Here is a 15913-nt window from a genome sequence, read left to right as displayed (position 1 = left end):
CTGAAAGGTAACCAGAGAAGTGTGCAATAAAAACATACTAACACAAAAAGATCAGGAATTGGGGGGGGGGGGGGGGAAGAAAGCTCACACAGGCACCTATGAAATGGCAGCACTTAAAGGGTTAACACAATGTATAAGGATATATATTTTCAGCACTCACAGAAAACTAAACATGAATAAATGCATGTGTTGTCGACGGTACAAGGATATGGTGGGTACACCGGAGCACAGCTATTCCACTGTGCGCGATCACTGTCACTTGCCTCGCGTCAGCAGCAATGACGAGAAAAGTGGTTTGGCTTTTCCTTGTTATGTTCATGTATGACTCCGTGTTGTTCTAGGTTCACTTTGTGTAGATACCTAATCTGACCGATTTAAAACATAAGACAATGGAATATAAAGATCAGGGCAAATGTGTTCATTAAAATCTTGACAGCAAATAAAGTCTCTGATAAACAACTTAACATTCAAAATGAATTGTAAACAATACTCCTGAAGCTTGACTCTGTTTAGTGTCACTGAGACAAACATTAAAAGCTGTTTGCTGATGTAGCTTCAGTCTTCATATTTTCCTCTTCTAGTGTGGAATTTTCCTTCTGGAAGAATATTCTTGCACTACTGAGACTATAGTACAACAAATCAAATTCCTGGAAAGGAAAAAAGTTAAAAAAAATACTAAATGCATATACATTGTCTACATTCACAGTATAATCAAATATGTACCGCACACAAAATTCATAAAAAGGACATCACCAAAAACACTGAAGTGTCCAGTCAAATCAGGAAGTCTATTCTTCTGATAGTTCACAAGACTAAAGCAATCACACACAAGGGAGAAATAAAAGCATGTTTTTGTTTGTTAAATATAGTGCTTCAGGGAAGAAACATTAAATATTCAGGAACAGGACTATTTAAATTTTAAAACAGGCCGGTATGCAACATGTTAAGAGAAAATTAAAAGAAGAAATTATTAAGTGTTACGGCCTAATCTATTCCTCAGAAAACTATAGCTAAGATATATCAACCATCATTACTTGATTCTTATTTCACTTTGTATTTAATGGCTGAGAAAAATGGTCTCCTATTATGTGAAAAACATACAAAAAGCCTCTTTGTACTTGTGTGCTGCATTTCTGATACTTGTTGAGGCCAACTTCAACTTACGTGTTGATACATGTCCAACCTCCTTGCAGTGAGAGTCATTGTCTGCTGCAACTTTTCATCCTCTTTTGAAACCACTGATCCGTGTTTCCCAAGGGAAGCTTTATCCTTATTGTACTTGTCTCTCACTGATTGAAACCAATGTAGTGAATCAAATTCCTCATACTGGTCTAGCAGCTTTAAAATGTAAGCTATACCTAGTAAATAAACAACAGTTACATTCAAAATACAATCATTAAATGTTAGAAAAGAATGCAGTGGACCTCTAAAGTATACACAAAATTAAATCTTTGTTAAAATAAAAAATGTGAATTGTATTAAAATCTGAAAATTATTGTCACATATACCATATTTATGCAAATGGATGAGAGTGAATTTAAAATGACTGTCTGCACAGAGAAAGTAATTTTGTTTTAATTTCAAACTGTTACTACAACAGAACACATGAAACAAAATAAAAATTTAAAACATATATGACATTTATCACTACTGAGGACCTACTTGATACTTGTATCTTTTGGACCTTTTATGGCTCAGATACATTTGGTTAGGGTGAAACTATTGCTTGGAATAGGCATAATTTCTAAATTCATCTTTTGACAGATTAATGTCTTGAACTGATAAATAACATAAGCTGTATGAAAACAGTTGTAGCCATGTCATCATAACACAGAATTATTGGGACGCGATGCTTTTCGAAGCGGAATATTGAGATGCGATCAGGCCTTCTTAAATGTGATATTGTAGTATTTGAGAAATACCCATTGCAAACCCATCATCTGTGAATGCTGCTCCAACTTTGTTCTTCTTGCTCATCTTTTCCTTGCAAGTGATTGAGTGTTCAACAAAGTTGATTGCAAGTGGAGGAACAATGATGTGGAAGTTGCGAAGGTGCATGTTCTTTGGGTCTCGAAACACAGGAGCAAACACATCAACCAGAAGCTATAAAAACAGCAAGATTCACATTATTGACTGATTGATTTGATTATCAGTAATTCCATGAAAAACCAACACACCTACTGAACCTTGAAGTCCAGGATTGTGATTAAATATGGCATACATATTAGTCCCAGTACCGACCATGTGGGCGTATGTACTTTCTTTTAATTTCTGTTAAGTGGCTTGAAATACTAGGCATTACAAAAATCACCCCCACTGGAGTAAAAAAAAAAGCAGGTACATGAGGTCGCTCTTTTAATAAAACCTTTGATAATGCATTTGAGAGAAACATTCTACAGCTCACTGTAAAGCTTATGAAATTTTCTTTCTAACCATATATATTTATACCTCATAACCTGTGGAAAGAGCTTCAGTTATAAATGATCACACGTTATAAAATGTAGAAATTAAGTGTAGAAAAGTAGTATCTGAAATTTCTCTGAAACTTAAGCTTTTATGGCACCACCCTGTATGCTACAGTACTGAAAGACAGCATTAGTAACTTACCAGAATTCATGGTATTTTAACATAACATATTTACTGTATAGTGTAATGCTGTAACTCCCAACTACTATGTAAACCCCAGCAGAGAGCTGCCAATACTGATGTGAATGTGGCCTGCTTGCATCACGATTTTATACCTCTAACTGACGTTTTCTGGGAATATTTTCACAATCTGTCAATTCTGTGTGAATAATTTATATTACAAATACTAACATTCTGTTTAGAGTTAATGTCCATGGTGTCCAGTATAATGTTTCCACATTCAACAAAAACTAAGAACTAGCCAGACCTCTTTCTCTATTTCACATGGCATTTGGAATTACTACAGTTCTCATCTGCATTATAAATACCTTTAAAAGAACAAAAGTAACATACACTTGTAACCTTCATATGGATCACTGACAATTCATTTAAATTGATGCAATATATGCTCACATATCATACAATAATTTTGTATTTTACCAACTCAGAAGCAGTCAATTATACTTTCATCTAACGAATTTCAGGAAACCTAAAATGTGGGATGATGTTTACAGAAGTTCTTTGTAAAGCATACTTCTAACAAGGGTGTGTACTGAGATATAATAACAATGAATATGTATGTGACATTTAGCCATCAGAGGTTGGTATTCCTGTTCTTGTTATTAACACACAACTGAGTGCCAAAAATGGCAGCTTAATATATTTATAAATACGCAAATTTTGAGATATTATAAACTTCACAAATGAGGTAAGAGTACAAATTATTTGTTGGTGTTTACTAATTTATTATTCATGTAAATATAGAAATTAATTAAATGAAATCACATTAAATGAAGCTCAAGTGTGTACTTCATTGGATAAAAATAATCATGAGAATAAACCAAAGTATCAAAAATCATTCATGTACTACTAACTGCAATTTCTCACACTTCTAACACACATACCTTGAAATACTCTGTTCCTTCTGCAAAGTTACGAACTAAGTTTCCTATGACTTGATCAAGGCGGTGAGCTGCAGACCGGCACTGATTAGAGAGATCAGCCTCTTTACATAGGTCTTCAAAGCTTACAATATCTTCCAAATCAGGAACAAAGCAAATGGCATTGGAACAGCAATGAAGACCTCCAGACCGTATCATCCGGACATAGCCCATTGCATTGCCTGGATCACAGTATTAGCTAGACACTAATTTGTTGTGATTACTATACTTGTCCATCACATGTAAGTTTATGATTTGTTTTCAATATTAAATGATTGTGTTTAAATTAGGGGTTGTCTGACATTTATCAATCAATACAAAATCATAGGTAATTATTTGATATCAATATAAATTTAGTCCATCAACATACTGTTTGATACTTTTATTATTTATTAAGAAATAAAATTCTAGATTCAAGATTTAAATCTCAACCCTACCCTCTGCAGAATATTTTAGGCAACACTACAGATGGAACTTTGTTTGTAAAATGCCGACAGCAAACCATGAAACTTACCACTCACATCTAAACAGAATGCTTTAATTAGTGCCAGAAATTTACACTGCAATATAAATTTATTTACAATAATTTATAATATAAACAATGGCAAAATATTATGTTTAAGACTGAAGTTAATTAAATCCTGCAGCAAATAAAATTCTTCTAAACCAATAACAAATCTGGTATCAATATGACCACCTTCAATATTAATATGAAATTTTGTATAAATTGACATCCCTAATTTAAACATAACAATATATTGGAGGTAAAAATCTCATTGTGTTCATTTAAAGACTAGCAGAATGGAAAGGAAAACATCCACACATTATCACAAGAACCAAACTATATGGATATTCATCAATACAACAATATTTCCCTTACAATAAGTTACAAAGTAACAATCAGAATATAACAGTCAATGCACTATGATTAAGTAACATCCATCAGTGACACCCAACTTACCAATGTGGCTGATCAGCATTCGAAACTGGTCCAGGTAGCTGAGTCCATCTGCAGTAACACCCAACTTACGGATGCCTTTGTTAAATTTGTCAGCTCGCTCATAAGAATATTTCTGTTCCAGCTGAGTCTTATTTTCTCGAAAATATCGTATGTCCTTTATCAGACGTGACTTGATGTGTTCATCATACATAAATTGGGAAAAGATGAAAAATTTCTTCCTCAGAAACTGGTAAGTAAAATTTACCTGAAACATTAGTAAAATAATAAACAATACCTCTGATGTTAACACATTTACTCCCAGGTACTCCATTTCCTGCTTACTTCTCAGCCCGGCTATTTAAATGGCACACCAACATTCTGCAGTATTACACAATAAAAAATTAATGGCATGTGATTTTCTGTGTTTAAGAAATTTTGAAAGGTACATGCACCATCTAGTGACAGAAGATAAAATTATGTTCAAGTGTGTTTTGGAAGACCTTCTCTGTCTTCTCACGGCTATCTGACCAAGGTCAGATACGATACTCTGGACAAAGCTCAGATATGGGAGAGTGTATTAAATAATCTGGAAATGACAAACAACAAAGACTTTGGTCTATCCCAAATAATAAAATATAATAATCATTAATCTATAATATAACCTTCTTACAACCATAACAAATGTGAGACTTCAAAAAAGTTAAACGGATGATTACCGTTGTATTCATTATCCCAGTGCCATGAGTCCTGATGGAATTAGCTATGTGCCGGATGTTGATGGTGTTGAGGTGTTTGTTGTTGCTCGACTGTTCAACAAATATCTGGTTGTTGAGATTGTAGAGATACTTGGAGACAAAGATGTGAATATTCCGCATGATCTCCAGAACATCCAGACCCTGCAATGAAATTCATTTATAGTAATGAACTCAACATATGGTAACTGTAACACTATAGTAAATTCTAAGTGTAATATGTTTTCTTCGGTCTACCATATGTAACCAGGAAACATGCTCTGAGATGACAGGAAATGTCTCTTCTACAGTGCACTGTGAGCACACAGTTTCATCTTCTGTGACTAGATAATAGCTATCTTTTTGTGATTCCTTAATATATGCAGACTGATTATCACAATGTGCAAAACAGAAAATGTTTGTGTACCGCTAAAAATGGCTGGACTAAGAAACAAGCCAGCAGCAGAGTGAACATTTTATTCGTGGTCTGGATCCAAAATTAAAATACTGGTATGCAAACAGATTTACCTGTTCTAATGTCTGACTAGGCAGGTGATCCTCGACAGTAGCCAAGCCAAAGTTATGTTGCGCCAGGTTACGCATCTCCCCATAGGTCTTCCAATCATGAAGAGCCACAGTTGTCAGGTTGTAGAATGTCTGATCTAAGTAATGTTCCACAAAACCTGTATCAGACAATAGAGAAGAATGTATACTTTCATCCAAACAGTTTCATAAAATAAAGTTGGCAATATGTTTAGAACATTCATGAGCAACAGTCATAATGAAATTTAGTAAATGTAGAAAATGTGTTTATTAATTTTTACCTCTGATGTCAATATATCTGTTGAAGAACCGCAAGGGCTTCAACCTGAGAAAAGGAGTAAAATCCATGACTCCCACACGAAACGGATTTCTATCGTCCAACTGAAGATGTGAATGGACGTGGAGCCTCAGGTTTGTCTCAATATCATGGCACAGTGGCTGCAGAACCTAAAATCACAATACCTGGTTTGCCTGATTCAGTTCAAATGGATGACCCCATCAAATATATAAGTGATCAGCAACCATATATCTGTGGGCACCTTGGTGCACTCAGAATCATTTTGAGGTGTCAATGAGAATTTTAGAATATTCATAATGAGTTTTAAAATGCTCAGTTTTATAATTGTCTGCTTATCTGTCACACTATTTTAATATTTCCTCTTGAGCCAAATGGTATAGCAAAAGCGAGAAAACGATCATAATGCAATTATTTCAACATGCATCTATCTTTTCAGTACATTCATACACTGTCCACTATAAATTAATAAATGACAAGCTGTTCTTGGTTGCCTGTCACCCCCCCCCCCCCCCCAAAGAAAAAAGTTGGGAATTCTTGAAATAACTTATAATTCACAATGACTTTTACCTGTTCACTGAGATATCCACAGATTTCTCTGTCAAAGGAATCTTTCAAGACCTGTGGCGATGAATTATGCTTGGTCCGTTCCATTGCCAGAATGCAGTCCCTCAGGACACAGAACATGTACTGAAAACATTTCAAATGGACCAAACTGCAGCAAAACATAATTTTATTTAGAGTGGTAACAATTTATGATAAAAAAACAGAGACAGATGAACATATGAAAATGTGGATCATGATTTGACTAAAACATGACAGAAAGAAGTTTAAAAATAAGGCTAGCACAGAGAAATGGAATATAAAGACGATGTGTTGTATCTGTACCCACACTTGAATTTTACAAACACTATGTACCTCACACACAGTGGCACCTAAGTAATAACATATTTAAGAAAGTAATAAAGCATCCAGTTCTTACCGCTAAACGGTGCAAGTCCACCTTACTTTCATAAAGATTTGCAAAATATGTTGGCAGTATAACTCTGTGCCAGTAGAAGAATGAACAGTCACAAGCAGATGCAACCTTCTCCTGTATATCACACATCATGTCGAGTTTGTGGAGCAGTGCTACTAAAATTGCCCATTCATCATCACGAAATGTTCGCATCTGATTGGCCGTGGAGAGAGCAAGGCAAGCAATAAGGCGTCTTTCTTTGGTACCTGGTCCATACAAGACTTTTTCAGCCAGCACAAGAGATGACAAAATGTCAAGATGTTTCTCACTATACCTCTTGTCCTGGACAATGCCTTTCTGGAACAGGCGAGGATATAAGCATTTACAATAACAGATTTCACACAAACATGATTATAGTTATGATTTTACAATAAAGTTGTAAAGAAAATGGGGATTTCTGAACACATTTTTCTTAATTATTATTGTATTCTTTCTTTTAATAATTTAAAGTTGGTTTAATCTTTTACATTATGTGATGATTCCTTTTTACTCTGATCTGATTAATAACTACAGGAAAATGTTCCATTTTTGCAAAGCTACTCTATCCAAAACACAATCTGATTCACAACTCAACTTTAAGCTGGTCAAGTATTTATTTATTTTTTGTCACTTTTAAATAAAAGGGCCAGATTTGATTGAAAACCAATGAAAACATACCTTTGCTGAAACAATGATGCTGAGAGCTTGGAATGCCAAGTGCTGAACCACATGGTTTATTGACTTAGCAATGGTCATGTTGTGGTGAAGATACATGTGTTGAATTCCTTTCAGAAGTTCAACTAATTTACACAGAGCCAACACAGAAGTTTTAGTCATCGGTTTTGCGAGAGTTACGTGAAGATTTGTGACGGTTTTTAGTAAGTGACTAATTTCACAAGCATACTGAACTCCCTGAAACAGAATCATATAAACAATTTGGGCAGAACTTGAAGTGGGATATAATCCACAAAGAGTTATAAATGCTGAGATATGAGATATTTGTGGCAGTGAAAACTTGGACTGAGGCCGTCTGGTCTCTAGGTGGTTACCAGTGTTCAGAGGAATCCCCTGCCTCAAGAGTTGATGGGACTACATGATGTTACAAGCCAAAAAACCACATGTTGGTTCAACAATTTTGCCACTTTCAAGTATTACTTCAGTGATGAACTAAGCATTAAAGAGATAAACGTGGTACATACATACAGTACCCTTTTGTGACAACAGACTGGTACACCATACCAGTACCTTTTCTTCAGAATAAGAAAAAAGTATCAAAATAAGTTTAAATTGTTGAACATAACCTTAACATACTGGCAAAAATCTTCTATATAGAAGCACTATACATAAACAAGAAAGCAACAAAAACGAAAGACAGAAAAGAGAGGATGGGTCAAAGAAAAAAGGGAACCAATAATTCAATTACATTGTCAAATATGCATGCTTACAATACTCTTCTACCCCAGCAAATGTCTCATACACAAACCAATTTATTTCCCATGACACTTACCTCACGGCATATTAGTGTATAAGAACTGTTATCTTATAAGTTTCTGGGTCACATATCAGGAGTTGAAGCTGTTCTACACACATACTTTGTATGCCAATATAAGTATAGTAAAAGAAGATTATTAAAGACATAAACCTAACACAAACCTGTAGAAATAAGTCACACCTTTGGTTCAAATCTTCCAACTTCAGTACAGTAGAGTCCCGTTTTAAAGTCGTTTCCATCTGCACCATCCACAAACAAGCCTGAATAAGCACATGTATTAAAAATGGGGAAACACTTGTATGTTACATATTATATATCGAAATTCATGAACATTTATTGGCCATGCACCATGGCTTAGATTCATTCCAGTTGATCAAGCATTGCAAGTAGCATACTGCCAAACTGTTAACCCCGAGTTAAAATCTGGTCAGCAGTCCCACAGTATGGGGGTTTGAATTCCCTTTATCAGCATGCAACATTCCTCAGAATATATCTTCTTCATCTTAAATCATGTATTACCACCAACCTTTCTATATTCTCTTCCCCTTCCAGAATACTTTTAATTTAATCCAACAAAAAATTCCTTGACTTTCCTTTGTCTTACCTTTTTTCTGAGATTCACACAGTGCCTAACTGAATATGAACTAAATATTTACAAATTGAGAGTACGTTACATCATGGCTGAAACACATAACTGCTTAGTTTCACATATATGTCGAAACATAAATGTAAAGCATACACGAGCTTTTCTTTTCTGGCACGTTTGAAGGTTCAATATTCCTACTGCTAGTCACTAGTATAACTGAAGTCTTTAGAGATGAGATACACTATTTAACAGTGAATTTTACATTTCAATAGCACTGTCTACAAATGATACCTGAAGACAAAATGTCCGAACTTCCTTAGGTAAACTCTGAGCTTTCTGTTGAAGATATGCCTGCCGACGAGTCTGCACAATCTGCTGGGTTTTCTTGTCTATAAGTTTAGCCATATGTGTCAAATGTGTTAAAAGAAACTGTTCTGGAAACCAAAGAATGTTTCCTACCAAGGTGACTGCTGGAATCTGAAAGCCATAAAATCAGAAATTATTGTGGACAGTAGCAAATTCTATCTATCTATTAGTAGCTTAACCCAGTAATGGTTTCTTAGTCTTTGAAGCGTGCATTTATACATAGTGAGTGACAAGCCCACTGACTACATAATTTCCACTCAATCCGATTTGACTGCCAGAGCCATCTAGAAGTGAATCAGGAGAGACTTGGGTGAGAAATGGCCGCTGAATTCTGCTTACAAAACATCTCGTTCATGCTCGTAAGGTTCTTTTACATGCCGTAAATCTAAGACATGGGACCGCCGGCTTTACTTCCCCTCCGAAGGAAGTTGTGCTACGGATTTTTATCACCCTTAAAAATCCATTGACCTCGGTCGGCATCGAACCCGTGAACCTTCAGTCCAGTGGCAAGCGCGCTAACCACTAGTCCATCGAGGCCGACAGTAGCAAAGTATGACTGTCAAATTTGACAGGAATGAATACTTATGTTTTGAACACTAACACAAATTACAGAAGCATTATCTTTATTATCATTTTCACAGCAAAAGGAGCCAGATTCCAACCAAACACACCATCATCGAACTGACTGCTTCAATCCAGAACACTGACACAGCTAGACTCCACCATAGCCTCATTTGCATTTCTTGCTACCAGAGTCACATCAGAACTTAAATTTTAATTATTTCTGCATCACACAATGGCATGCTAATACAGATATTGGCTATTATATAAGAAGTTGATGCAATAAAACTTCATACATATTGATTATGTTAAAGTAGCCTAGAAACATGATTTAAGAAAGTTGTACTAATGTTGATATCATACAGGGTCACTAAAATGACAAAAACTCTTGCAATTTCAAACAGGAAACCCCTATTCCTAGTCAATGAATTCAATGCAAAGCAATGACAGAGGCAGCAAGTGCTTCTGAAACATTGGTAAACTTCTACCAGACTACATGATGCTGCAACTCGGAAGACAGCCATCTTGATACTTATCCAGTGTCTACACTTTTATTATGCTCTTAAAAATAACAGAAAGATATACAATCAAATTACCCTTTTATTGAGATCCCACAATTGTTTGAACAATTTCCTGTCAACTGTTCCAAACAAGTTGAAATTGAGTACATACAGAGCACTGAGTTTTACCCACAGCATCAAATGTTCAGAGTCCGGCAGATCTACGGCTTTCATTTCCAGAACAGTGATGGCATTTCTCAAGTACAGATTAAATTCTTCAGCCAGAGAGATATTTTTGCTGATAAACCCTTTTGTCCCACCAAATGACTGCTCTACCATTTTCTGTAATATAAAACACATTTCAAAACTGGACACACCTTCAGTCTGATACTCTTATGCTTAAATCATATTTTAAACTGACAGAAAAACTGACAATATGTGTATGCATACACACACATGTTCATGTATGCACAGACACACATTTATTTTCTCTGTCTGTCTGTACAAAAGGAAGTTACTTTAATATTAAAAAACAGAGTAAATCTGAACAGAATTCTTACAGAATTATCTATAATCTTCACCATCTTTTGAACAAAGGTCTAATAACTGTCAAATGAAAAATACATAACTTTTCAGACACACAGTAAAATACAGATTTTGAATGATATCTGAGCTGTGAATAGTTTAATACTTCAAAACTTGGCAGCCTGGACCTAATAACTCTGGATATAGCTTAATTCAATCACCTTCAAAAGTTAGGACATTTCAAATAAAGAAACTGAAGACAGCTCTGAAAGACATAAAAACCATATTAATTATTGACAATGTTTTATCTCAACCTGCAATTGAGGAATTATGCAACACAGATAGAAAATTATGCGCACTGTCCCTTCTCCCAATATTAATATCACCTGAGTTTCCTTTGAAATTACTGCACAACGACTCAGAATGTTTGCATATTGTAACAATTACAATATAATTTTTCAGTCTCAAATATCACATATGTTTCGCTAATCCAGATTACTGCCAAATCCAGCCTAATCTTTTCCCCATGTAGTCTGGACCAAGAAGGTTTTATCGTATTATGAAATGTATGAACGTACAAAATATTGTTTGAAGTTCTGTGTTATATTTTAAATCAACAAAAAACAACAAAGTGTGCACTTTTATGGAGGAACTTGGGGAAAAATTAAGATCAAAATTTCAGCCAGTATGGCCTACACTAATCATACTCCACTACCTACGTTAGTAATCTTTGTGGTGCAACACTTTCCACTTAATTACAAACCATGTCACGATCATAACCAGAAAGCTTCACCCATCCCAAACAAAGTCATCTTCCTATTCCTATTCAGGTTATTTTACAACTTTTCAATTCTGAAAACAGAAATCGCTTTGTTTCTGACATGTATGGTACAGTTTACATGAAAATATAGATCTTACACTTCAAATTATATGAACATTTGAATCTGTTCAATGCAATCCTCATTACATTAGAAGTTGAATATTTAACAAATATAAAACATTTATACATGTAACAAGTTTATGAAATTGGAAACTAAACTCTAGAAATCTATAACATACCTGGAAAATCTTTCCAGTTAGCAAATGATTCTCAAGTTTAGAAAGGAGGTTTTCAAAGTTTTTCAGCTTCTCCAACTCAACTCCAAATTTTGACGGATCATGGTGTACTGATTTCAGTGTCCGTTTATAAATTATCCAATGGTCATGCAGTGTGCTATGGTTACCAAGCACTTCATCAAGTGTTAATAGTATAACCAGAATATCTCCAAGGTGTTCAAACACATCCTGTAACGCACAAACACATATCAAGATCATGTAAGTGGGAATGAAATATACAATTTCTAGGGCAAATCACAGTGGAAACTGTTATCCAATTCAGATTTGGGCATAGACCCTCTGTTAACAAGACATGTTCTAACAAACTCAATAATCAATACGCAACAGCCAACATCCCTTGCTCGTCTGTAACCAACTCGTATAAGAGGTTGATGTGCAAGTCACAACAGTTAATTTTCACAAAACCATTCAACAGTTTCTGAGATCTGCATGCACCATCTCTCTTTGTGATGAGAATATTTAAGCTTATAGGAGGATGTTGGAGCGTCACATGAAAACATCAAAATGTTCCATGTAAAAATCATTAGTTTTGAGATTAGCACAAAAAATTAAACTTTTCTTAAATCTTACTAGCACTGAAGTCTCATAAAATACTGAATATGATTTAGTGTCAAATTTAAATCATGCAAACCACTAATCCACATCATTTTTGAGCATGTGAAGCCATACCTGAAAATGGATACCTGTGGCATTGATAATGTGTGGAGCATCTTTGGAGGAACTGTAAAGTGCTGCTAGCTGTTCCACTATCTGCACAGCTACCTGCTCACAACGTTTAACAAAACAAGATAACTCCTGTAGGTGAGGCAGCATTCGGCTCACAAGCAACTGGGCAGCACCATCTTGCAAATTCCCTTCTCCTGAAAACAAATTACACCAATTCATAAGTTCTGGCTGTCACCTCTCACAAAATCTGACACACATATATTGTTCTGTATTCACAGACATCATTAAACTGACGCCTGACAAAACAAAGTGTTCTGAATTTAAACACTGATTGTGAATTACAGAAGGCAATAAAACGAGCTGTATAAACACCTAGATAAGAAGATATGAAGTAACACCTCAGGATATATTTATTTCAGCCACTTCCTTGCACAGTGAAAATTCTCTGAGATGTGAATTCAGTCTCAATGTTTCTGATCAGATTTCATATTACCCTGGGATAATCTACAATCACCATTCAAAACCATCCTAAAAATTTGTGTTTAATTTTATATATATTCTGCAGGTTAAAAACATTCTAATAAATTTATATTTGTTCTGATCTTTTAATTAACGATCAATCATACTGTACATAACAGCTGTGCACGTACCTCCTTCACCATAGAAGAGAATGATATCATAGTATTTGTCTTTAGCTTCAGATTGCAAATATCTCACTTCAGCACACAAAGTTGCAAACACAACTAAAATTTTGTTTAAGACCTTGTTATCAGTGTCTATGAGCTGCAACAATGTTGTACGTTCATATGGCACAAACTGAAAATTAAGAAATAATGCATGTCACTTCCTGAAACTGGGCTCTTTAACTGGAATTCAGGATACTCAAGTGGAAAGAAACACAAGAGAAAACAAGGCTGTATGTATGTACTCTTGTGTAATCTAGTAGAAATAAAATACAAATGTGCTGCCACCACCACCACCACATAAATTACTTAAAACCTTTAACAATTTAATATGAATGAATACAAAAACCTGCAATAGACAATGTATTTTAACATGCCAAATGGAGGCTATGATTTAGCACTTTACATTGACAAAATCTTTAAGACACAAGAAATAGATATATGTTTGAAAGCTTTTGTTTCTCTTTACCAAAAAATTATTCTTTGGTGCTCAGTAAGAAGGGTTTATGTCAACTGCAATTTGTATCATACTATATTGCATTGTTAATGCTGGTCCTCTGGCTAGTAACTTGTAATTAGTTACCAACATTTAAGAAGGAGGCCAAGGCTCAACTTTGGGCTGTCGCGCCATAGACAAAGAATATTTAAGCTCAAGATGCAGCCCTGAAGATGGAGAGAATAAGTTTCTCTGAAATGTCAGTCAGTATCTACCAGACTATACAGTACATCTCAGAAGACAGCCATCTTCAAATGTTTAATACAGTTTTACGAAAACGGTATTATAATAAAACTGTAAGCTGGATAATTTAATTCTTTATATTAGTACTCAACTAGAAACAAGAACATACAGTACTTTACCTGCAGGGAGATAGGGTTCAGACTCACATCCCAGGAATCACACACACTGTCTTCTAGAGCTTCTTCAATCCCTTTAAGCTGAGCACCATATTCTTCAAGAAACTGACCGTATGTCCGTAACTGGATTTCACCAGCAATTTCTGAAATGTGAAACGTTAGCTAACACTGACTATGTAAGCATCTTAGAATCTTACAACTACTCGAAAGAAACTCTGTTCCATAGAGATAGTTACTACTCTTTTCTTTTAGATCAGAAATTGTTTTTGTCATGTAAAGAGGACTTTGAAGCATGCAGAAGTTTGATAGTAGTCTGTTTGCTTAAAGCCTGCATACATCTAAGTACAATTTGTACATTTTTTAACATAACCATTATTTTTTGCACTATGTCCATTAATTCCATTTGGAAGAAATGCGTACACTAACACAATAATGTATTCATTATATACAACAAATATTTGATTGAGGAATTATTAAATTAAAGTTTATGTGTAATACGGAAGTAAGAAAGTGGGCAAACACAACAAATCAATTACATAACTCCACTGAGCTGAGTCCTTCCTTAGAAACTAACAGTTGTTCACCTAGTGAATCCTAATATTTGTTATGAAGTTCATCATCATGCAATTTTGTAGTCTCCTGTCATTTTGGATGAATACATTCACTGACATACCTACCGGTGTTTCTTTAGATTAACGAAACTGTGAATTACGTACTGTGTGTTCCATCTTCCAGTCTGTTGTAATCCCACTCTACTCCCGCCAACATTTTTAGATTCTCCCTGCTTCTGCACGTACAAAAGTTATATCACAGGCATTATCGAGACTTTTACTACATTTGTCTCAAAACGCGAACAAATTTTCACTATTCCACATTTCGAATATCCAGTCCAAGCACAGGCAATAATTCTAAGGATTCCACGGGTCCGTAGACAATATTATACACAGATAAACGAAATATATTAACGTAACCGAATGATGATTTCAACGATGATATCATGATGTAAAGGCGAAAAGAGCCGTAGATGAGTTGTACCATGGATAATGCAACAAAGGACGGGGGTGTTACAGGTGATTTTGCAATCAACCGTTTTCAGCTTATCAGCAGGATCTGATTAAATACAATTTTGTGTCCAATAGTCAAAAATGATGAAGGGGGCCCTAAGCATGGACACCAATCACATCATAAACTCAGCGACATGCCCAAATAAAGTACCAACAAACAATCAAACAAGGCAAGTCTGCTGCTGAGACAACCCTGTTCAAATGAGCCTCATATTTTTACACCTAAACTATACCATATTTTAGGACAGTGACATCTAGGAGGCTATGATAAGGTGGGCATACAGTTTGAACAGAGGAAAAATAAATACATACATAATTTTGGTGAGGGAGACATCTTGGAATGTGCTTACTTGTAAGACAAAATGGGATGAGAGTATAGGCTGGCTGGACTTGGACTGTTAGGATGGAACTGGCTCAGGACAATGTC

The 15913-nt window shown here is 35.2% G+C and overlaps 1 protein-coding gene and 1 long non-coding RNA gene across 4 annotated transcripts; one reads left to right on the top strand and one right to left on the bottom strand.

Annotated features, from left to right (window-relative positions):
- Positions 1–113: 113 nt before the first annotated feature.
- Positions 114–15818, bottom strand: SWIP (strumpellin and WASH-interacting protein). 3 transcript variants are annotated; one of them, XM_022071554.2, is made up of 19 exons: positions 15139–15818; positions 14426–14565; positions 13535–13700; positions 12888–13078; positions 12162–12386; positions 10674–10919; positions 9442–9627; positions 8726–8824; positions 7751–7984; positions 7058–7390; positions 6646–6765; positions 6062–6227; positions 5766–5920; positions 5223–5402; positions 4528–4771; positions 3531–3748; positions 1923–2103; positions 1165–1358; positions 114–647 (listed from the first exon to the last, which is right to left on the bottom strand). In XM_022071554.2, exons 1-19 carry the CDS (start codon positions 15188–15190, stop codon positions 531–533), a joined length of 3447 nt encoding a protein of 1148 aa, XP_021927246.2. In that variant the 5' UTR covers positions 15191–15818; the 3' UTR covers positions 114–530. The 3 variants fall into 3 exon arrangements, with proteins under 3 accessions (XP_021927246.2, XP_021927247.2, XP_021927248.2); XM_022071555.2 differs by having other exon boundaries at positions 8726–8803; XM_022071556.2 differs by lacking the exons at positions 114–647; positions 1165–1358; positions 1923–2103 and adding an exon at positions 2119–2954.
- Positions 6087–7509, top strand: LOC147872651 (uncharacterized). The gene is made up of 2 exons (XR_015537100.1): positions 6087–6191; positions 7115–7509. It is a non-coding gene; the product is annotated as an uncharacterized LOC147872651 (long non-coding RNA).
- Positions 15819–15913: the final 95 nt, after the last annotated feature.

The sequence above is a fragment of the Zootermopsis nevadensis genome, unplaced genomic scaffold (assembly GCF_977971745.1).
Source record: "Zootermopsis nevadensis isolate Lab colony 2312 unplaced genomic scaffold, Znev_1.0 Znev_ptg000025l, whole genome shotgun sequence".
NCBI lineage: Eukaryota > Metazoa > Arthropoda > Insecta > Blattodea > Termopsidae > Zootermopsis > Zootermopsis nevadensis.
This window is presented reverse-complemented; position numbering and strand designations above follow the sequence as displayed.